Genomic DNA, 25,087 nt, shown 5'->3' on the forward strand with positions numbered 1-25,087 from the left:
TGTTGTCAAGCTTATGAGATGCAATGCAAGTATAAGCCACTGTGACACTTGTTCTTTTTTTTAATTTTTATAAATGTATAATGATAATGTCAATGAGGGATTTTTAATCACTGCTATGTTGAAATTCTAACTAATATGGATACTGTTGTTGATAATATTCATTTTTGTTTCACTACTTTTGGTTTGTTCTGTGTCATGTTTGTGTCTCCTCTCAATTGCTCTGTTTATTGCAGTTCTGAGTGTTGCTGGGTCGGGTTTGGTTTTGGAATTGGATTGCATTCTTATGGTATTGCTGTGAATTGTTTTGTTGGATTGATTAATTTAAAAAAAAAAAATTTTTTTTAAATGAGAATCGATTCTGAATCGCACAACGTGAGAATCGCGATTCGAATTTGAATCGATTTTTTACCACACCCCCAATATGTATATATAAAAGAAATACTTTAATTGCAGTGAATTCTAGCTATAAATATACTCCTCCCCCTTAACCCCGGCCCCGCCCACCCCCCACCACCCCAATCTCCCGAATTCGGAGGTCTCAATGTTGGCAAGTATGACGGTGGATGCTACTTTACTGCTATTAGGGAATAAATAACATGTCTCCTTGCTGTTTATACTGGTGTGATGAGTTAATAAGTACGCTACAACAGTAGGCCCCAACCACCGGGCCGTGGCCCGCTACCAGTCCGTTGATCGATTGGTACAAGATATTTAAAAAACTTTTTTTAATTTTTTATAAATCAATATAAAGAACACAAGATACACTTACAATCAGTGCACCAACCCAAAAAACCTCCCTCCCCCATTTACACTCATTCACACTCATTCGCACAAAAGGGTTGTTTCTGTTATTAATATTTCTGGTTCCTACATTATATATCAATATAGATTATATATGACATTTTAAGAAGGGACTAAAAACCCACCTTTTTAGCACAGCTTTTACCTAATTTCTCTGCCTTCTTGTTTTTAAATGCAGTGCTTGCTTATCCGTTTTTTTTAATCCAGTGCTTTCATGCTTTTTATTTCTATTTTTATCTATGTTTCTGTTTGTGTGTCATGATTTCATTTCTATTTTAATTTTATATTATATATTCTTACTTTCTATTTTTATTATTTTATACTTTGTAGCACTTTGAGATTTTAACAAATATAAAGTGCGTTACAAATGCAGTTCATTATTGTTATTAGATCAATACAAGCTGCAGGGATACAGTCCATAAGCACACATGATTGTATTTTTTATGACAAAAAAATAAAAATAAATTTTTTTTGGCCGTTTATAGCCGTGAGTCCACCTGCGCGCGATCTCGGGGACGAGCGCGCCAATCCCGCTCCTTCGCAGTCACGTGACTTGGTAGGGAGCAGCTGCGCACCCTCTCGCGAGCAGTCAGACAACGGGAGTCGCAGACGCTGGAAAAACACGCAGTCTCGCGCCCTACGCTTAACGTTAAAACTGCTTCGGCGAAACGCTACCAACAGGAGCGTCGTGTCCGCGAAACGACATGGGGGATCGAGTGGCTTTATTGCTGCTGGCTTTTGTGACGGCGACTCTGGCCGCAGAGGTAAGAAACGTGTTTTTTTTTGTGTGTTTGTTAAAATACTGTGCTCCGCTCCAATGCCGCTGTCATCGGAACAAAGCTAGCTAACGGTAGCCTTGTGAAGACCGGAAGCTGAGCGAATATGCCCTTTCATAAATACAGACTTTCATAAATAGCTCTAGCAATTGAATCCAACATATTTGGGCGTGTATTGACGTATAAAGCCAGTTTATGCGTGTATTTGCTAAAGCCTAGACGGCGGGTGTTAAAGATATTGGGAGTTTACTGGAATTTTATTATGTAGGAACCGGAAGTGGTGGTTTAACTTTGGTTTATCTCCGCACCCATCGTTTAAAGTCATTATTACCCATTGTCAGACCAAACTAAACATACCCATTTCTAATGTGAGATTTGTTGGTTTATTTTTTTAATATAGTTCAATTCTATTCGGATCTGGACGGCGTACATTTTTTCCCCGTCCGTTAAAATCCTCAGGTTAAACCCATGGCAGCATTTCCACTAGTCGGATGCCCATCCATCCATTTCCTACCGCTTGTCCCTTTCGGGGTCGCGAGGAGGTGCTGCATTTGGGCGGAAGGCGGGGTACACCCTGGACAAGTCGCCAACACAGATAGACATACACAGATTGTGAGCTTGTTGCACGTACATATGTTTTTATCCGTATTTCTATCGTCGATTAACCCGTTTATGTTTTAAAAACGACTAGTGAAGCAAAACAGCTTTTTGTCTCGTTGTCCGGGCTCCAGGGGCTAATTTTAGACGGGTGGGCGTGTTTGGGGTGAAAAACGAGGCGACATGGTATATACGTGTCTTCTTTTAAAGACCCCCCCTGTGCGATGACGTATACAGGCGTCAAACTAAGAAAGCCTCACAAAATGAACACTGTGACCGAAAAAGCAACGTTTTCAGTCGTTTGATGGAGAAAAGGGAAGTAAGATGGCGGCGGTGCACTGCAGCATTGGCGAGGCTCGAGAAAACTGGGAAGCAATCAGGAGCTGCGGGCTCTATTGTTGCCTTCCTGTATTGTTTTTTTTTTAAACCAGAGCCTATTGTGTGTTAATCGCTGTGTTTGCACGCAAAAAAAAACATTTTCCATTGAAGCAAATCACTGCTCATCCATTTTTTGATTGCACACATACAAAATGTCTGTGCATAATCCATTGTAAAATTGTGGCCTCATATTACACTTTTTAAATAAGCCCCTTTTGTTCCCTATGGCAGTGGTTCTCAACCTTTTTTCAGTGATGTGAACATTTTTTTAATTCAAGTACCCCCTAATCGGAGCAAAGCATTTTTGGTTGAAAAAAAAGAGATAAAGAAGTCAAATACAGCACTATGTCATCAGTTTCTGATTTATTAAATTGTATAACAGTGCAAAATATTACTCATTTGTTGTGGTCTTTCTTGAACTATTTGGAAAAAAAGATATAAAAATAACTAAAAACTTGTTGAAAAATAAACAAGTGATTCAATTATAAATAAAGATTTCTACACATAGAAGTAATCATCAACTTAAAGTGCCCTCTTTGGGGATTGTAATAGAGATCCATCTGGATTCATGAACTTAATTCTAAACATTTCTTCACAAAAAAATAAATCTTTAACATCAATATTTATGGACCATGTCCACAAAAAAATCTAGCTGTCAACATTGAATATTGCATTGTTGCATTTCTTTGCACAGTTCTTTTTGACAGACATTTTAGTGAGGGTCAAACCATCATGGCATGGGGGAAATTCTGGGCTTATGGTAATGAATGGAATAGCCTACTTGATTTGATGTTCAGTTTATGAACTTACATTCATATTTTGTTGAAGTATTATTCAATAAATATATTCATGAAGGATTTTTGAATTGTTGCTATTTTTAGAATATTTAAAAAAAATCTCACGTACCCCTTGGCATACCTTCAAGTACCCCCAGGGGTACGTGTACCCCCATTTGAGAACCACTGCCCTATGGCATAGGGCAGTGTTTTTCAACCACTGGGCACACTAGTGTGCCGTGAGATACAGTCTGGTGTGCTGTGGGAGATTATTTAATTTTCTCCTATTTGGGTTAAAAATATTTTTTGCAAACCAGTAGGGGTGTAACGGTACACAAAAATTTCGGTTCGGTACATACCTCGGTTTAGAGGTCACAGTTCGGTTCATTTTCGGTACAGTAAGAAAACAAAATATAAATTTTTTGGTTATTTATTTACCAAAGTTGCAAAATCTTCCACCAAAAATATTTTTCTTAGTGAAATATTTGATGTGAAGTAATGGGAACCTTGGATAGGTAAATAATTCATAATAACATTGATTTTGATTCAATATTATGTTTTGAGCAATGACAGTTTGAAAGAAAAAAAACAGCTTTGTTTTATTAGTCAACATTGCAACTTTTTCTAAATTACATTTCACCTTTAAGCTTTTTTATTTTGTTATGTTTTTGTTTATTTTAATAGTATTTTTAGAATGTGCCGTGGGCCTTTAAAACATTAGCTGTGGGCTGCGAATGGCCTCCGGGGCACACTTTTGACACCTCTGCTATAGATAATAAAAAATGTAATCTGATAAATCTATGGATAAAAAGCAGAGCCTGGCGACGCATGCGCGTTTATCATAACTCTCTCGCTCTCTGTCTCTGCCCCTCCCTCACAATTTGTTTTGTTTTTAACCCCTTCTTTACCCTGAACGTACATTGAAAATACACGCAACCATAACTCAAAATGCCGGACATTTGAGGCATTTAAGAAACTCTGTCCGGACAGCCCCGCAAAAGAGGACATGTCCAGTGAAAAGAGGAAGTTTGGTCAGTCTATCGTAGCCCGTTAGCTGCTAGCACGCCGTGTGTTGTGCCTCGGTGTGCATTGTTTACACAACGTGCGGAAAGCTACTTAATATGTCCATGTGGAAACTCGTTCGGTACACCTACGAACCGAACCGAAACCTCCGTACCGAAATGGTTCAATACAAATACACGTACCGTTACACCCTTAGAAACCAGTAATTATAGTCTGCAAATGATGTGTTGTTGTTATCGAGACCACTATAGTAAAGAAAAAGAGTTGGTTCTTTATTCGAATCCCTGGGAACGAATCCCGTCCCGACCAGAAATGCTTCGTGTGACATCACAAGAAATGAAGTCACGTAGCTCAGTCATTAGGCGCAGATAGGGAAAGCAGGAAAAAAATGGAATGGAAAAAGCGCTTCAAGGTGTAATAAAGTTCAAAACAAAAGGTATAATCCAGTGAATAACTTTACTGAGAGATTTGAGCAGGGTACAAACACATGACGAACGCTTTTACGACCAACCGGAAACATAGCAACCAGGCTAGCAACGCACCTCCTTTACGGCAGCTGTCGCAACGTTCTTAAAGCAACAGCAGCACATACATATACATACAACATATATGACACGATCTCCCTTTTTTAACTTTTGTTTTTCTTTCCTTGTAAACAAAACAAAATCACACTGTATATGTGTTGTCTGTCTAATTATAAATAATGCAGACGAGGCGTGTTGGCTGAGTTCTTGACGTTTACTTTCACAGCGTGCTCATAACCTCATTCTTAGCTGCCGGGTGACGACATGCAACAACCCTTTTCGGGGCTATTGCGCATGCTCGTCACTCCCGTTGCATGCTGGGTAGTGTAGTTGTTATATTCCCTAGCTCAGGGGTCGGCAACCCGCGGCTCCGGAGCCGCATGCGGCTCCTTGACCACTCTGATGCGGCTCAGCTACATGCATGCCGACCCCTCGATTTTCCCAGGAGACTTATGAATGTCAGTGTCTCTCATAGACTACTCCCAGGGAAAAATAATCCTATTAACACTCTAATTACTATATAAAGGGCGTGCAATAATTGCACTGCAGTAATTGTCCTCTATAGCATTTACTTACAGCGTGCCAGGCCAGCCACATGTTGTATGTTGTTATTACTTGCTCACACAGGAGACAGCAAAGCATACTTACTCATCAGCCACACAGCTTACACTGACGGTAGCCGTATCAAACAACTTCAACATTGTTACGTTACAAATATGCGCCACACTGTGAACCCACACCAAAAAAGAATGAAAAACACATTTCTGGAGAACATCCCACTGTAACACAACATAAACACAACACAACCATTACCCAGAATCCCATGCAGTCCTAACTCTTCCGGTCTACATTATACACCCCCGCTACCACCAAATCCCCCCCCCCCCCCTCTTCGTGGTTGGTTGAGCGGAAGAGTTAGGGCTGCATGGGATTCTGGGTATTGGTACCGTCAGTGTAAGATGTGTGGCTGCTGAGTTACTAGCCTTGCTGTCTCTTACGTGAGCAAGCTAAAGCTGTATTCCACTTGTGGCCGAGCAGGTACACTGATTGGGCAGACTGTAGAGGGCGCCAAATGCAGCGTCAGCACACTCTGATATACGGGAGTCTCCCGGGAAAAAGGAGAGGGTTGGCAAGTGTGACGCAAGCGACATTCATCCAAAACTCGCGGGCTGCACTAACATCAAATTCCCACATTAAAGTGCGTGCCGGTGCGTGTGTCTGAGACCCCTGGTTAACATAGCACAAAGCATGTAAGCTTTGTATGCGGTGTTTTTCATTTTAAATTTTAAAAACATTTTTGTGGCTCCCATTACTTTCTTTAATGTGTGAAACTTGCCAAAATGGCTCTTTGAGTGGTAAAGGTTGCCGACCCCTGCCCTAGCTCATAACATCTTTCCCCCTATAAAGAAATAATGTTAACTCAATAAAGTTTTTTTTTTTTTAGCTTTAACTTTTAATTTTTTAACATTGTAACCACATTTGCAAACAACTTTTCTCTTCATAGAATTTTCTTTCAATAAAGAAATAAAGTGCAAAAATGTCAAAGCATCATAACAAACAGTTATGTCAAATAGCAGCAGAATTGCACTTTTTGGAGAGCTGTATTATTTTCAGTTTTGTGCCCAAGGGACTGATTTTATTTAACACTATATTATTATTTATACACCTATAGTGATCACAGAGACAGGTTGTTTTTGTGTTACTGTATATATTTGTTTTTATGAAAAATACCACTTTATATACTTTGGGTAACAACAGTCAATATTTATTTATTTTATTCTATTTTTTTAAGGGGGTAACAGTCAATATTTATTTATTTATTAGATTAAAAAAAATTCTTATATAATAAAAGTGAGCTTTTGTTAAACCAAATATTGTGTGTTTTTTCCCATATACAACAACCTATCTGGACTCGATAAAAGAATCGATAAGGAATCGGTTCGATAAGAGGATTCGATAATAGGCTCGAACTCGATAATTTCTTATCAAACATCATCCCTAGCCTTGGCTCAAAAAAGGTTGAAAAACACTGCTCTATGCCCCCCAGGAGGCAAGATATTATGTTCCTAGTTTGTAAATTAGGAGAAATGTGTAACATTGTGGTCCAGTTTAGGACCAACTTTGGTGAATATATGACTACTGGTGTGGTTGTAGGAATGTGTTTTGTCTGTGCTATAATAGTCTGCTTGCATTGGGGCCCAAATGGGACAGTGACCCACCAATACTGATGCTGCATTCCATTTACCCTGGGAAGTTTCAAGTCAGAGCTGGGAATGATGTTACAGCTGAGTTGTGAGCGTTCCAGTTACGAGGTCGGAAATAAAGATTGCCACATTCATGTAAGCTATTTTTGTCCTTGCCTTGTCTGAATAATAACAACTTGCGGGAAAATATGCACTCTTTCTGCAACCTTTAAATACAGTGGATGAAGAGGAAACAGACGCTATTGCGATGTAGAACGTATAACGCACATGAAATGAATGTAGTTTACACTACAGTGACGTTACCATATATAAATGTACAACAATACATTGTATATGGCTTATTTACTGCAACAAAAAAATAATCAGAAGTGCTAATAACGGATATTCTAGAAGAGGATTCCATTGTTTACATTTAGAGCATCCATCTTTAAAACAAACTCAGGGTGAGTAAGAATGCTCTGACTTTCCGAGTCGAAAATCCGACCTCGAGGGGCGTTCCAGTTGAAATTCCGACTTAAATAGGAACTCTGAAATTTCGACTTCCCTGTACAAATGAAACACACCAATAGAACTGCAGTACTGGCACTCAGTAGAGACCTCTGCTAAGGATGAGCAATCAGTAGCTACGTTTCTATACACTAAATCAGTCTGATTTCTCAAAAAAAAAAAATATATATATATATATATATATATATATATATTTTATTTATTTATTTATTTATTTTTTTTCTTTGTATTTTCACACCTGCATGTGATGTCCCAGTGTCGACGCAGTCTCTCTAATGTGACTATTGGTCATACGCTGTGTGCCTCCCATACAGTGGGGGGCGCTTATTTTCTTTTAGCGTGGATAAATGTATTGCTTTTCCAGTTGGCCTATGATGTCACACCAAATCAAGATAGCTTTACCGCTAAAGCCCAGTTCTTGTTGTGCTTGATTTTGCTGTAATATTGGCACAGATGAAAAATATTACGTCTCTGATGGCTATGCTGATGTTAAATAGCAGACTGCATCAAGAAATGATCTTAGATTGCTCTACAATTATGACACTACTACCAAGAAGGTCTCAGAGTTGCTGGACTGGAGGACGCAGGTCCAAAGCAAAGATGTGTGGGTGGGACTTATACAGTTCTTTTGAATGAATGTTTGGATGCAAAATAAAAAAACTTTGGAATGTCTCGAAGTTAATTCAAATAAACTCTGTGGATTGATGGAAGGAGTTTTAAGTCTGAAGAAAAGACGATACAAGCTCGCCAGTTGTGTGGAATACAGTATTGCTAATCAGTTTAAATTAAACAAATGCAGCGTGAAGAGTTTTGGGTATGCTTTCTTCTTTGTCCTGTAATATACCTGCTTCTCTTACATTTAACTTTTATATGTTCGAGAGTCCGAATGAAGCCGGTGTTCTCCATTTCCCTGGCTACCTTTTTAAATAAATGTTTGTTTTCTTCCTCCCATCGATGCAAATACACAGGCTCCCTTTCATACCAGTTGTTGCCTATGTTTTTATTGAATGAGATCCGCTTCCGGGTTATACGCCGTACGTTGAGACTGCCGCATGCGGCGGCACACACCCACTCAGGCGATCTGGGTTTTAATTGCATAATCTACGTGTGTTAGTCCCACTTTTCAAAATCCAAACCCGATGGGATTAAGAAGTTTCCATGGGTGGTAGAATGTTTCCTTTGATCTGAACTGCTTGAGAAATCAGACTATTTTAAATACATGAAAACGCAGTCAGTGTGTATACTGCACACCCTCATAGCTAACCACCTCTAACGTGTAACAGAATTTAGTAAAGGTGGGGAAACTGATCGATTCTCCGATACATCACGATTAGATGATCGCTAATTGATTTATACGGTAATCAAATCGTAGCCCCCGAATCGTAATTGAATCGTGAGGTGCCTAAAGATTCCCACCTCTAGAATTTAGTACGACAGTACTACCTGAATTTACGACCAAGCTTGTATCAAAACACTTGTATCTCAAATAAACCCCAGCCATTGAAATGCATTTAAAATACATTTTAATCTGTGCTTGGTCCCCCCAAAAACACAGTAACATGCCTTCCAAAAATATAAACTAACTTTTAGTTCAGACATATTGTTTAAAACACATTACAATAGCATATAATGCAAACAACTACAGTAGTTTATGAAATAATAATCTTGGGGATCAGACTTTTGTAATTGGGTCTGGTCGTTGTGTAACAATTGGAACAAGGAAATCCTTGTTGAAGTTGCACACAGAGGTTTTTGAGTGACGATTCAGAGAGGTCAGAGCTGACAGCAAGCTGTACCCATGTGCACTAAGGGCAATACTGACAGCCAAGCTTGTTTAGCCAGGAAACAGAACAAACAGAAACATACCAAGCACAGTACCGGCCACCTCCTCACACTTCCATCAACAAATGTCCGTCGTTTGGATGCCCGTGCGACGTGGACTGACTGCGCCGGACATGTTTTTAATGGTTTGTTCGTCTCATTCAATCATCTGCTTTTTCTGCCTTGCATTAACTTTCTCAGTTTGGTTGGAGGGCGGGATTGTGTCGATCTCTGGCTGTGAGTGTGGACAAATACTACTTTAACCGGCAGCAAAAATGCTCCTAATTCCAATTATGCCCTCAAAGGGCAACTGCATTTTTTCCCCCGAATTTTGCCCATCATTCACAATCTTTATGCAAGACAAGAAAATTTTATTTAATTTTTTTCATTGATTTTAATTTGTAATACATAGCAAGTTTGAGATTGCTAACAATGAAGCTAATGGGAGTCATCTATTTTGCACATAAAGCCCCATAAACATCTAAAAACTGCCAACAATACTTCATTTACATGTCGTGACCTGAATATTAACCAAGCATTTAGGGCTGAACGATTTATCGTTTTCAGATCGAAATTGCGATTTCAGAAGTCTCAATCTTGAGATCGTGAAGGCTTCGGTTTTAGACGAACGTTATTTAGCTCTCCTGGCTGACATGTCTGTTGTGTATATGCAGCCTGCTCGTGCTACTCTCATGCCTTGTCAAACTCACCAATCAGAAGTGGTAAACTACTTGTGAGCAGGGCATGCCGTCACGCTAACCAATCAGAGGCGGCCATTGACGAGGCTACCGCGTACACGCCCACTAACAACTTTGGTGAAGAAACAAACGTCCTGGAGGAAATGGCTGCTGCCGCCGGGTCAGAAGTGGAGGAGGATTTAGTTTTAATACAGAAGAAGAGCAGCACGTCTGTCATTTGGGACTACTTCGGTTTCGAAACTTCAGATGTGCATCAGAAACAGGTACTTTGTAAAACTTGTCGGGCCAAAGTCGCCACATCCCAAGGCAACACGACTAATTTATTCCGGCACTTGAAAAATCACCACCGGCAGTTACACGACGAATGTATGACCAAAAAGTCCGGTGAAAAGTCAACCCCGAGCGATTCAGCCCATTGTAGCAAACATACCACAATTACAGCGTCGTTTGCCAGTATAACTCCTTATGAGAAGAGCAGCCGTTCTATTGTTAACAGAATAGATGTGCAATATTTGGGTGCTGCTAAGCGGTAAATGAATGACCCACCTATTTTAATGTCTGACATATTTTTCAGAAGGGCAGAGGTTGGGTCATTTTGTTTTTGTAATAGTATTTTCTTTATTACCATTACTTTTCAATTTCACTTTAAAATATTGTTCAGGTTTCTTCCAGGGTTGAATAAAGTACTTGAATTGCTGCTATAGATGTTGATAGGCTAGCTCTCTTGAGCCATAAAAGACTGACCTACCTACTTGAGTATAAGACTGTTTACATAAGGTCAGGATCCTTTTTTTCCTTTATTGAAGTTGTTGAATTTTGTTTTTCTTATTATATATTAAGCATTGCTTTTTGTGTTGGAATTGTTTTGTATTTTATTTAACTTAAACTTTTTTATTTATCTTAACATAATTAAGGTTTTTGTACTGGTTTTAGTTCTTTAGTTTTAATAACTGCTGTTGGTCAAGAACTTTGGAGAATGTACATGCATGTTTCTTAATAAATACATGTTTGAAGCAATTCTTACCTTTTAGTATTCATCCTTGCATTACATAGCATTTAATGTTTTCATGGTATATCATTTTTTGTCATGTTTTAAATCTGTTACTGTTACTGAAGCTTGATTTGAAAAGAAATCGTGAGTCAAAATCGAAATCGCAATTTCTGTCAGAAAAATCGTGATCAGATTTTTTCCTGAAATCGTTCAGCCCTAGCTAGCTATATTTTTATAAGCACAAACGCAGAGAAACTACCTGTACTTTTAGCGGCACCGTGATGTCAGCGGTAACCAGCTTATGAGCTGCTGCATCGCCTCGGAGGAGGTGAAAGTGAATTCTATATTATAAATCATGCCTTTCACTTGTATAGTTGAAAGTTGTTGTCATAAACCGAGAAATCGGTCACCTCTGACATTCAACTCAGACCCGGAGAAGATGAGAAAGACATGAAAAGATGCTTGTTTCGAAAAAAATTTACCTGCGTGAGGATTATGATACATTTTTTATCCAAACGGCAAGGCATATGAACATCCCATCAGCCGGCATCCCAGTGAGAGCAGACGTTGTATAGTAGGTGATTATTTTTTAATGTTAGGAGTTTGTATTTGTTGTTTAGTACTTAGCAATATTGCTAATTGCTGGATATGTCTAACAAACTTGTATAACTTGTAGATCATCCTCCTTATATTCAGGCTAAACAATACGTTTCTGGATCAGCATTTGTCCCCAAGTAGTAGTCGTATCTCATTAAGTCTGTCATGATTAGTAGTGTTGTTGTTGTTTTAGGAAATAGCGAATGTTGTGATGCATCTATGGAATTGATCGGCAGCCGTATGCTTAAAATAATTAAAATATGTAAATGTTACATGTTATTATGAATGCGCCTGTTACTAAATTACATATATACTTACGTCATGTTTATAAAAACATTGGAGGTTTTTGGCGGCTTGTAGAGCGCTTTAAAGGCGGAATAGAGCAAATCCCCATTAACTCTGCATTTAGCTGACTTATGCTCACGTATATTTACAAGTTAAAATGCAAAAAAAGAAAAATATGTTTGTCTCACATAGGGATTGGATTGTTAATGATAGGCTAAATTCCAAAAATGTGCAGTTCCCCTTTTAACTTAAAGCATTACAAAAAGCAGAGACACAGTTTGTATCTCAAAATACTCGTAAGTTAAGGTACTCATTCATCAACATTGGACTAAGGAACAAAGCATAATCTCTTAGGCAGCGGCAACAATAACAAGCTTGGCTGTGGGTAACAGATAAAGTAGTTAAAGTTACACATGCCCCTAACATGTTTCATCACTCAGTTTTTTGCCAGCTTATTTCCATGTTCCACATCAGTGTTTGTATTATGAGAGCTAGACAGAGGCCAAAGCTATATGTGATTGCATGAAGTATTGGCGTAGTCTATTGCTTTTCTTGTTTTGGACATTTCATTTGCACTTTCATGTCCCTGCTCGCACTCCCCTCGTAATTGCGCACTAAAATGAGTCATATGGGCAGCACCTTAAGTAAAGCAGTATCTTTGTTCCTCATCCTTTGCTTGCATGACTCACAACGATGATCTTTACTCCTTTGAGCCTTGAAAACCTCAAGATGATCACGATTAAACCTCATTCGAAACAAAAGATAAGGGGCTTTTAAGGCTTTTTTGTGTGCTGACAAAAACACACAGTTCCAGGAAAAAGCATTTCCCGGCGGGCGCACCCTAAACAAACAGTGCCCAAGTTCATGTTGATTGTGCAAGGTGGTTGCCATCCTTTGTGTCACAAAATCCTCGGGAAATGGCTCTTGGTTTGCCTGCCTGTGTTTACTGCAGTTTAGAACGAGGGGCAGACTGGCCCGCTCCCCTTATTAGCGAGCCCTAATGCCATTATGTCTGTTGGCTCTCACGCTGGCATTTTCTATGCCACTCCTACTTTGAATAAGGTTATTGTGACCAAAATTATCACTGTTATCATTATTACCTCAGTGTTGTTGAATGTGCTCCAGTTTTTTGTTCGTTGTTGCTATCTTGTTCGCATGGTAAAGAGTTGCATTTCGGTTTTTAGATGCTGAAATAAGTTTGTTGTGCTGCTGTCTTTTTTTAAACAAACTTTGCTGCGAATATATCGATAAAATCGATTTATCGCTCAGGCCTAGTTACAAGTTACAAATGCTCCTTTTAGCTGCTTGACGTACAATGTATACACACAAAGGGGTAAGTGTGGAGATCGCCTAAAATGTTTGTTTTTTTAATGTATTCTTGAAAATAAAATATCTAAGAATTTTATAAATAACAATCACAATTTGGATGTGAATTGATTTTTTTTTCCCCACCACGCCCAGCAAATACGCTCAAGAGTCATATGTCCACTCTCCGCAGCTTCTCTTCTTGTGCTCCATTTTCTAAATGATCAAACTCAGGCTTGTAAAAATGAAATGAACAAGTTTGCAGCTAAACATGGTGAGTAAGAAGAAACACTTCAAGTGTTTTCCACCAATCTGTTTTTTCAGCACACACAGCCAAATGACTCTTGTCGCTTAAAGAAACATTTCAAAGAAAATTTTGGGCTATGAGGAAAGTTGTTTTTTTATTGCCTTTTTTTGAGAAGGGGGGGTTTACCCTACACATTGAAAATCCTCGCTTTCTTCATTCCTGCACTTGACAAACCATCACCGTGACTGTTTCCCTCTCATCCATCTTTTTTCTCTGTTATCGTGCTAAAGAATTCCTGACCTTTTCATGCTGTTGTTTCTGTTGTCATTGTCTGTGTAACTGGGGATGGGATGACGTGCATGTTGGCTCATTTCAAACTGAATGAATGTCACCCCCCGAGCTACGTTTCCAGTAGTCTAGTTTGTAGCGGCTCGTAACAGTAGATCCTGATCCGGTTTCCGTATCCCACCGGGATGGGGATAGCTGTGTCAGTTACGTATATACTATTATATGACATTGGTGGCGTGTGACACAATGTAACCCATCAGTGAATTGAAAAGAAGAGGAACAGTGCTATGTGATGACTAAGGATGGAACGGTTTCTGAAAAAACCCTGAACCTGACACAGTTCGGAGCACTTGTCAGATCATATGATTTTTCTTTTCTTTTACTACTCAATTTGGAGGGTGCATGTGTGTGCGTAGTTCCGATTGTACACATGCACAGAACGCAAAGGAGAAGCAGGAGTTGTGGAGGCATTCATGTTGTAGATATGGCAACCTGACTTATTTAAGTTGGCTAGAACAGTGTTTTTCAACCTTTTCTGAGCCGGGGCACATTTTTTTCATTGAAAAAATTCTGAGGCACACCACCAGCAGAAAACATTAAAAAATTAAACCGAGCAGCCGATCGACAATAAAAAGTCATTCTCGCAATTGTTTGATATGAATTCCAACCATCACTATAGCTCTTGTCTCAAAGTAGGTGTACTGTCACGACCTGTTACATCACGCTGACTTATTTGGAGTTTTTTGGTGTTTTCCTGTGTGTAGTGTTTTAGTTCTTGTCTTGCACTCCTATTTTGTTGTTGATTGTCATGTCATTTACGGATGTACTTTGTGGACGCCGTCTGCTCCACATGCTGTAAGTCTTTGCTGTCGTCCAGCATTCTGTTTTTGTTTACTTTGCAGCCAGTTCAGTTTTAGTTTTGCATAGCCTTCCCTAAGCTTCAATGCCTTTTCTTAGCGGCACTCGCCTTTTGTTTATTTTTGGTTTAAGCATTAGACACCTTTTTACCTGCAAACCACTGTCGTCGTTCCCGACATCTACAAAGCAATTAGCTACCTGCTGCCACCTACTGGTATGGAAGAGTAATACACGGTTACTGTGCCGAGCTCTAGACAGTACAGACACTCAACAACGGCACATTTACAGATTATAATTACTGGTTTGCAAAAAATATTTTTAACCCAATTAGGTGAAATTACATAATCTCCCACGGCACACCAGACAATATCTCACGGTACACTAGTGTGCCGCGCACAGTGGTTGAAAAACACTGGGCTAGAAGATGTGTCTGCGACATTATGTGTATGTCTGCTGTAGGGTGCACTTTGGCAGACCTGCCAACTCTTTTGTATTCTCCGGAAGACTCTACCGACAGGTTACGAATCTCCCGGACTGTGATGTTTTTGTGTGGACAAAATACGGTCAAACCTGTGTTAATGGCCACCTGTCTGTAGCGGCTGCAAACATTCCTCCCGCAGAGAAAAGTAACTTTATAAACCTCGTCTAGCGCAGCCACCTGTATAATGCAGTCTTTTATTTTGAATTATGGAAAAGTTGTATTAACGCCATATAGCCTCTAGTTACTAACATCATGCTTGATGTTGATACATGGAGTCTCAGTTGTTTTTAACTCTTTTTAGGATAACCTTGCTACAATATATATTGTTTTCTTGTCATGAATGGCTTTCTTCTACCATAAAAGTTCAATAATTAAATAACAGCAATTAAGGATGATCTTCGCTTGCTGTTTGCGTAAACTACAGACTTTCACATACGGGGTGGGCAGTGCTGTATGTACCACACTTACGTCCGCACACACATCATATAATCTCACGACAATGAGCACATGCTTCATTTGTTCTCAAATTTTAAACGAATCCGCAAGCAACAACTCTCTACTCTGGCTGTCTCAATGAATCGTCACCTTTACTAAAGTCTCATCCCTCGTGATTACTAATCTAACGCATTACGTCATCCAGCTTCAACATGTGAGTTCGTCATGGCTCAACCACCGCAATGCCTGGCTCAAAATGGCTTCCAACCTTCACAGATTTGCCACTTTTACGGTTTCCCTTGAGTGGCTGCAATAGACAGGTTTGACTGTGCTATAAAGCGTTTGCCCAGATGCTGAATGGATGACGGGGAGGTGTTCAATCCACGATCACTTTCAGAAAACGAAAAAAAAATGCCAAAACAACATCTCCACCTTCCTTCTTTCCCATTTTAACCAATCACAAGTCAGGACGCATTCAATGACTCTCAAACTGTCAAAAAATTCAACTCTAAAGCATGAATAAACGATGAATGAGCTGGAATTTTTTTAAGTGCACTTTTCCTCCACATAAAAAATCTGTACATCTATGCAATTGGAATTCAAATAAAAATGTCTGTTCACATAACACATTTATGGGCAGTTATTTGCATTTTGTCCAGCCATCAGAAGCTACCACAGATGACTGGCATACTACAACTCTATTCAATAATATAGTAATATATTGGATTGTAATCAGTAACACAAATTAACACCTGCAGTCCAGCCTTAGACAGGATGGGTGATCAACAATCACTTTATTCAAACAACAAAAACATGACAAAACAGCTACATCAGTCTCACTTAAAGTGCATACTTTCCCGTCTGTGTTCCCCGCATGCAATCACCAGTCAGGACGCATTTAATGACCCTCAAACTTTCCGAAAATAATAATGTAGATGCAAAGTATCGAGCTTCGACAAAAATGCACGGAAGGAGATTTACTGGACTGCAAACACCAAATGTGGCAGCTCTGTAATAATTAATCAAATTTAAAAAATGGTATTGGTATATTGTTGTTTTTAACACCCCAGAAAAAAACATATCCCAAAAATCCACACGAAAACTGGGACTCCAAACGGTGATAAGATCTGAGCCGTGAATTTTGTGAACCGTTCCACCCGTAGTACTGACTGTTCCCAAACATGATACACTAACAGCTTACCATGCTCATGTTAGTTACCCTGATAATCCAGTTTTGACCACAATTATCAGTGTGATAGATTTGCTGTATGTTTGCCTCATGTGCTCTGCTTAGTGGTTACTTCATTTGCAGAAGCCTGTACTAAGTGAACTAATACAGTGTCACAAGACTCAATAAGGTTCTCTGTCCTTCTATTCATTTTCTATACTGATTATCCCGGTTCAGGTTGTAAGAAGTTGGGAGTCCATCCCTGCAAATTACAAGCAATAGGTGAACTACACCGTGGACTGTGCACATAGAGTAAACAGACATTCACATTTACACCGTCACTGAGTGGGAACTGCACTGGAGTCAGCCGAGCGAACCACCTGACTGCAATGCCAGCGTTAGTAGTTCCAAAATGTACACTAGTTTCCACTTGTTCTATGCAGTAATACTGAACAGCAGCATCATTCATCACCATCAGGGCGTGACACCCGTCTGTAAATATCGGCAGTGTGCTGCCAGAGCACGCCCTTCATTTCACAGCTGGCTAGTAAGCAGCTGTTAGTGCCAGATTTTATTAATACGTTTAGAAGCAAGTCACGCTGGGCAGCCCCCTTACACTGCATCTGCACACTCTTGCGTGTGTCTGCCATTTCCTATCAAGTTAATGGTGCCGCCTTGGCCTGAGAGTCTCGTTCGATTTTAACATTTGTAGCCGCCCACATAGGACAAGCCAGATGCCTTCTGGACAAACGTGTGGTCAGACGTGACAGTCAATGTCAAGAAATATGTTTGGAGGCGTGAGACTTTAAAACCTAATTAACTAACATGGTGGTGGTAGCATCATGCTCTGGTGTCGTTTTGCTGCCAGTGTTACTGGTGGACTGCACAAAATGGATGGAATGATGATGGAGGACTACAGCCCCTGGGAAAAAAAACATGGAATCAGAAGACTTTGAGGCTGTTCATTCCGTTGTTTAATTTTGTAGAAAAAAAACCATAACATTTATGACAACTATAGTCATTTCAAATTGCAACTTTCTGGCTTTAAAGGTGAACTGCAATTTTTTGGGAATTTTGCCTATCGTTCAAAATCATTATGAAAGACATGACGACGGATGTATTTTTTTCAATGCATTCTGAATATTGAATAAATGCGATCAAAAGTCCGCTTGGAATAGCCTATGGGAGCCGCTCTATTCTGCCTTATAAAGCCCTTAAACATAATACCCAAACACCTCCATTAGGGTTTTATATAGATGATGTAAGTATATATAATGTAGTTACAGGCACATTTATAATTACATTACATTTTTACATATTTTGCTAATTTTAAGCATACGCAGCGTATTAATTTCAAAAATTCATCACGGCATTTGCTTTTTTTTAACATCACTGATTGCTAGTCAGATTTCATCATTAGGATACCGACTCCTGGGATGGTCATGTATTCCCTTTTTTAGATGAAGAATGATTTATAATTCCCGCGAGTAAAAGGGGGGTGCAACCAAGCATGTTTTCGTGTCATTCTCGTCTAAATTGGCTGCCAAAGTGTACCAACTTGTTGGAATATGCCTTCGTTCTTCTACTATGCAGGAGAGAGGCACGATTTATGATCTTCAATAAAGTTTGATGAGCAAAGAAGGGAGGAAGCAGCTGATCCGTCAATCATGTCATCATTGGCACTCAAGCTCGTGATCACGGCGCCGCTATAGTTTGTCTGCGTTAGCACTTATAATAACATCACTAATACTTAGTTAATATTCAAGTCACGAAATGTAAATGGAGTATTGTTGGCGCTTTTTGGATGTTTTTATTGGGTTTTATGTGCGACATAGATCGCTGTAAGAGGACTTCTATGTGTGTTTATTTAATGCACTAAAAAATATCCATCATGTCTTTCATAACAATTGTGAATGATAGGCAAAACAAAGTGCAGTTCCCCTTTAAGGAGCACTAAATAAAATGAAGAAAATAAATTGTTGTAGTCAATAACTGTTTCATTCTTAGAATAAGCAAACTAAAAAAAAATGGAATCCATCAATTCTGAGAAAAAATATGTAATCATGAAAAAAACACAACATAACACTACGTCTTTGTTGCACCACCTCTGGCTTTTAGTATCGCTTGCAGTCTCTGAGGCATAGATTTAACTAGAGATTTAACCTGCTTGATCTAAAAATGAAACTGTTACTGACCACCACAATTTATTTTCTTAAGTATGGTGTTTCCATATTTCCAGAGGTTGTACATCCAAATTCTTCTAATTAACTCCACACCAGTTGTATCCGGCTTTCATTTCTATAGTTTTGTCCTTTGAGAAGATGAATTGAATTAAGTGATGCACCAAATTTTCACTGAATGTTAATTATTCATCCTGCCAATGTGATATCATTGCTCATTTGTATAATTGGCCATACTAATGTATTTTTTTAAAGGCTTAAAAAGCTTCTCAAGGTTGCACCCATATTAACATCGTCGCTAAATTGGCAACGCCGATCCCTACTGCTTTGTCTACTTTTTGTCTGGTAGAGTATGTTCGTATAAAGTTCTTTAAACGGATGTACGATCCATACCGCCACCGACTGTACAGAGTTGTAATCATAAGATGCATTAACAAAGTCCCTTTTATAAAGTGTTTACTAGAAAAGGCAAATCTTTACCACCAAATTGGATGGTGAGCTAAGACCTTTCATCAAATATCAGTGACTTTTGACCTCACAAATGTTGGTCTGAGTGGACAAAAGAAATGTAGAGTCTTTAAAGGTTGATGCAAAGGTCTGTGGTCACTTCATTCAGTTTACAAATAGTTTTGTTCATATACAAAACATGTACGGTCACTCCTAAATCACATTACATCAGTCTGTGTAGATGTATTCTTGCATCAGTTTCTGGATCCTTTTCCTGTTTCAGGCTTCACAACAGAGTTGCGCTTCCTGTGTTTGTGTAGCTTACAAGTGACGTGTGTGTGTTTGGAAGATATTGTGCAGTTAATCCCTTGCAATTGAGTTTCTATCTGATCTGGAGAGTACAATTTTTGTAAGGTCTTTTGAGTGGTCTTCTTGCAATTTCGTATGTTGACATCCTGTAGGTTGCTTGACTCACACATTAAATTGGACAATGTGCCTTATTCCAGTGTTAAGGGCTAGTCAGGAAATAGAATAATTTTATACCATACAGTAATGCTTGGGGGCTTTACATGGATTACTTTCAGGCCCTGTGATGAGGTGGCGACTTGTCCAGGGTGTACCCCGCCTTTCGCCCGATTGTAGCTGAGATAGGCTCCAGCGCCCCCTGCTAACCCCGAAGGGAATAAGCGGTAGAAAATGGATGGATGGATGGATACTTTCAGACACAATAATTATCTTTTCCCTTATGCCATTTAATGTCCTGTCTGTGAACATACAACCTGCTTCATCTGTAAATATCACCAGCTTGTTGTAGGCCAGATCACATCACAGGCACCTAAACACACACACACACAGCCAATAAATTAAGGCTGAAACGACGCGTCGACGTAGTCGACGTCATCGGTTACATAAATACGTCGACGCCGTTTTTGTGCGTCGACGCGTCACATATTTACGTCACACTACCGTCATGGCGAAGCGCAAAGCAGACGATCAAAGCAGACGATGCGAGCGGTGCGAGCGAGGGGGGAAAAGCATGCCAAGTGGTCAAAAGTGTGGGAGTATTTCAATAAACGGCCTAATAATGTTGTTGTATGCACACTGTGTCGAGCGGAAATGGCCTATCATAGCAGTACAACGGCTATGAACGAACATTTGAAAAGAAAACCATCAACTAGTCAATCGTCCGCGCGAGCATACGTTGTCATCATTACACAAAAACATCAATGTGTCATTTGTATCTGCTAGGGGTGTAACGGTACGTGTTTTGTATTGAACCATTTCGGTACGGGGCTTTCGGTTCGGTACGGGGGTGTACCGAACGAGTTTCTAAGCTAAAGCTAACTTTAGCTGCTAAAGTCTTAACAAGCTGCTTCGCTCCTCTGCCTCTGTCTCAGCACGCAGCATTGTCCCACCCACACAACCATCTGATTGGTACACACGCAGCATTGTCCCACCCACACAACCATCTGATTGGTACACACGAAGCATTATCAGCCAATCAGCAGTGCGTATTCAGAGCGCATGTAGTCAACGCTTCCGCATGGAGCAGATAGGTGTTTAGCAGGTGAGCATCAGGCAGCGGACTCTCCCCAAATGATAATAAACACCTCCCAGTCAACTACTAGTAACATCACTATGACCCCGTTGACCTTCTAGAAATATAAACTGCAGCTCAGCTCGCTCGCAGTCCTGGCTTGAGGTGAAGGCTAATTAGCTCTCAGTTCCAGCCACAACGACCCCTTCTGAGTGCCTATTTTCAGCTGCTGGGAATATTGTAAACAAGAAAAGAAGCAGAGCATGTAGACATACTAACCTTTTTTCATTACAACTGTTAGTCACTCACTGGAATGAGTAGAATTGGTTATTGTGTACTGTGTTGGACTGGATGTTTATTTTGCACATTTTAAAAGCAATACTTAATGTTTACAGTGCTCCAGAATATTTGGATTGGCACTTTTTTGTATTGGATGTTTATCTTTATTTTTGCACATTTTAGCAAATAAGCAATACGTTCACTTTTGTTTAAATGTTTACACTGTTGTTACAGAATATTTTGTTTTGCACTTTTTTGTATTGGATGTTTATCTTTATTTTTGCACATTTTAAAGCAAAATAAGCAATACTTTTACTTTTGAAATGCTTATACTATTGCAGAATATTAAGATTTGCACTGGATGTTGACTTTTATATTTGCACATTAAAAAGCAAATAAGCTACTTTTAATTTTGTTAAATGTTAAAAGTTTTAAATGTTTACATTGTTACAGAATATTTAGTCATGTTGTTGTCAATGTTGACTGAGTGGCCATACTTCTTTTTTTTGTAAATAAAAGCCATGCCTTTTGAAAAAACGGGCCTACATTTATTTTTTCATCTTCATTTTGAATAAAAAAATAATCGGTAAAAGGAAAAATAATCTATAGATTAATCGAAAAAAATTATCTATAGATTAACCGATTAATCGAAAAATAATCTATAGATTAATCGATAGAAAAATAATCGTTAGCTGCAGCCTTACAATAAATTGTTGATGTAATGCATGCATAACCTGGACGGAGCCTTGCAGATCTCTCTCTCTCACACACAAACACACACAGATAAAATTCCTGCTCCCAGATGACATGAATGAAGGCGTTGCCTCGGTTGCCACAGAGATATGGCAGAGACAGGACCGAGATGTCAAGTTCCCTGGGGGGATTTTGGGGGAAGGGGGAGTGAGCCTCCGTCACCATGGCAATTACGACCAAGGGAACCAGGAGTACTTCAATCATACAGAGACAAATCAAGTTGGAAATGATTTTTTTTCACGCTTCTAATCAGATTTCACACATTTGTCTGTGATCAAATCTGAGCAACACTGGACTAAAGGGCTGTTCTCACATCCACTGCCTGTTTTTGGGGCTTACTTGGCAAGGATTCAGTCCTGGCGGCATGGGCGGGCCATGCCCACTCTGGGCTGGAAGCTGTTTATTTGGATTTTGTTTTTTACATTGGAGTGGCCAACGCTCTTATTCCTATCTCGGCTTGTCGATTAAACAATTTAACCAACGAACGAAGTCAAATTGCTGGCAAATTACAGGTGGTGGGGCTGTGTCACTGAGTCATACTGAAGTAGGGTGACCAAACAACTGAAACAAACAAAAATAATAAAATAAACTTACAATTAAATAGTAAAGTAATATATTTGTATTACCTTGAAATCTTTCTACAAACAGCTGTGTCAGCTGCAAAGTGGTGATGACGAAGCTCTCAATTGATCTAAAACAAACAAAAGGAATGTATGCAAAAATTACTTATTTAGTTGATATGGTTTTGGTTATAAGTAGAATTTAAATATATCCACGCTAAAAGTATACAGACAATGTAATGTGAAAATTACAAGCTTGTTTTTGTGTGTACAGTAAACGTATTTAGCTTCAAAAATATGACAACCCAATCCTCATTCTGTGCAAAAATAACTGTCATTTAGTTGATATGGTTATGGTTATAATATCTATCATTCTAATGTATCCAGGCTAAAAGCATACAGACAATGTTATGTGAAAATGACTAGCTTGTTTAGTGTGCACAGTAAACGTATTTAGCTTGAAAAATTAGACAAACAAATCCTCATTCTCTGCCTATCTAATGTATATGATAAATTAAATCCACGTATATTGAGCTAACTTCGTACAGCATAATGAAACCGACTCAAACTGTCCTTAAACTAGCTAGGAGCTAGTAGAGCAAGCTAGCAACAGCTAGCGTCTCAACAAGCTGGCGAATTAAACATGAACATGAAGATAGTTTTGATGGGTATTATGAACTAGGTTAATTTAGCAATTGCCCAGAAGAAAAGAAAAGTTTAAAACGACGCCCTGTTTGCCTTTGTCAGAAAAGCTAATGGCTAACTAGCTTTATGCTACGTGAGCCTACCAATTAGTGATGGGACCATGTGTCGAGTAATGGAGGCGCGTTTTCGCAAAACGCTTATCGAGGCTTCCTTCATTTAGGGCAGTTCAGCCTCGCTGCCCGCTTGTACAACGTGACAATTTTGGGATGCGTTTCAGATTTGCCGGGAGATTGGACAACTCATAAACCGCCCGAGTTCCATTGAAAATGCGACCTTTTGAGACTTGTGGTCAGTTCGGAATATGAATAGAGAATAAAAATAGTTTTTTAAAATGCCGCTATAGAATCAAAGGAGGAGGATAAACTGAATCCAAACGACAAACTTGATATATTACCACCTTGTATCGGTGACGTCATCAGAACTTTGGTAGCGCAAGGGTTCGTGCATTCGCCTTTTTATTTTACAAGCCGTGGGTTCAATTCTTGGCAACGTCAGTTCTCAAATGTGTTTATCACTGTAATCATTACATTTGTTAAAGTAAAGCATTCTGTATTTATTATTTTTAACCAGCTACCAGAAATCAATAGCTGGATACTGGAGAGGTTTTGTCAAAAAAAAACAGTAAAAATTAACTAAATCTCCTCTGTTCTGTACATCATTGCTTTAGTTTCATTATATTCTCATCTTCCTCTTTATGCCACTTCCTCAAGGTGACAGAAAAACATAATGCGACCTGCACTATCATATGATTCCACCATGTTGGCAAAATTCAAACACACAATAGCTGTGTCCCAATTCAGGGTCTGCATCCTTCGAAGGGCGTATTTGAAGGCCGCTTACGTCACAACGCTGCTCGAAGGCTGTCCCAATTCATTCAAATTCGAAGGCTTCTCCAAATGCAGCCGACGAATGCGCCCTCCTTTCCCTGTATTCGGAGGAAGCACCACGACTATCCTTTGTGGCCTCCCATATCCCAAGATGCTTTGCGCGCCTTTTTTAAACCGGATGTTTTTGACGATGGTGGCAAATACAAGCAGCGGCAGCGAATACACTTTCAACCAGAAAATCCACCGCAGGCTGGACTGTCCCATTTAACAACGGGTGATGCATCCTTCAGAGGTGCCACCGAAGGTCCAGTTTTCTGAGGCTGCATAGGCCGGGTCCTCCAAAGGATGTAGACTCTAAATTGGGACACAGCTAATATATGTACATGTATAACACATAAAACATATTTTATTATACTTTGTTGATTTGCCTAGCAAAACCATTTTGTCAAACATTTATTGTGATTCATTGTCATTTCCGTAATAGACGCGACAGTTAAATCACCAAATGATTCCCGAGCGCGGCCACCACTGCTGCTCACTGCTCCCCTCACCTCCCAGGGGGTGAACATGGGCATGGGTTAAATGCAGCCCACCACACCTAGTGTGTGTGTGACTATCGTTGGGACTTTAACATTTCAATGCATCACACATTATGTGGTTAAGATGCAGCTGTTTGTAATTATACATTTGACCAGCTGGTGGAGTCTTGTGCCGAAGCGTGCATTGAAGCTTCAAGAAATTCTCGAACCAATTGACTCAAGTGGTTCAATGCCTCATGAGGCTTCATCTGACCATCACTACTACCAACCAACAAGCCCCAATATAAATGTAGTACTTTACTATAGGTAGGGTTGGGTATCGTTTGAATTCGAACGATTCCGATTCCGATTCCTGCCGATTCTCGATTCCGATTCTTTTAAGAGGCAGGGTCAAAAAAAAGTTTAGGATATTTTAAATGAGCTAGCTGACCTACCGTCTTTCTGAATGAAATAGTCTGACATTCTCCATCAATTTTAATTCTATTAACTTTTTATGAACT

At 39.4% G+C, this 25,087-nt stretch overlaps 2 protein-coding genes across 3 annotated transcripts in view; one reads left to right on the plus strand and one right to left on the minus strand.

Moving 5' to 3' along the window:
• The window catches only part of mrpl39 (mitochondrial ribosomal protein L39), a 350,047-nt gene that overhangs the window by 209,335 nt on the left and 115,625 nt on the right, over positions 1-25,087 (minus strand). The window lies entirely within an intron of this gene.
• Positions 1,377-25,087, plus strand: part of appa (amyloid beta (A4) precursor protein a) — a 62,452-nt gene continuing 38,741 nt past the window's right edge. The window contains exon 1 of one of the 2 annotated variants that reach the window (XM_062060024.1): positions 1,377-1,565. In XM_062060024.1, coding sequence (XP_061916008.1) covers positions 1,506-1,565 — 60 coding nt within the window. In that variant the 5' untranslated portion in view covers positions 1,377-1,505. The remainder of the gene's footprint in view (positions 1,566-25,087) is intronic. The other variant, XM_062060014.1, reaches the window with a different exon arrangement.

This window comes from Entelurus aequoreus, linkage group LG01 (genome assembly GCF_033978785.1).
Source record: "Entelurus aequoreus isolate RoL-2023_Sb linkage group LG01, RoL_Eaeq_v1.1, whole genome shotgun sequence".
Classification (NCBI taxonomy): domain Eukaryota; kingdom Metazoa; phylum Chordata; class Actinopteri; order Syngnathiformes; family Syngnathidae; genus Entelurus; species Entelurus aequoreus.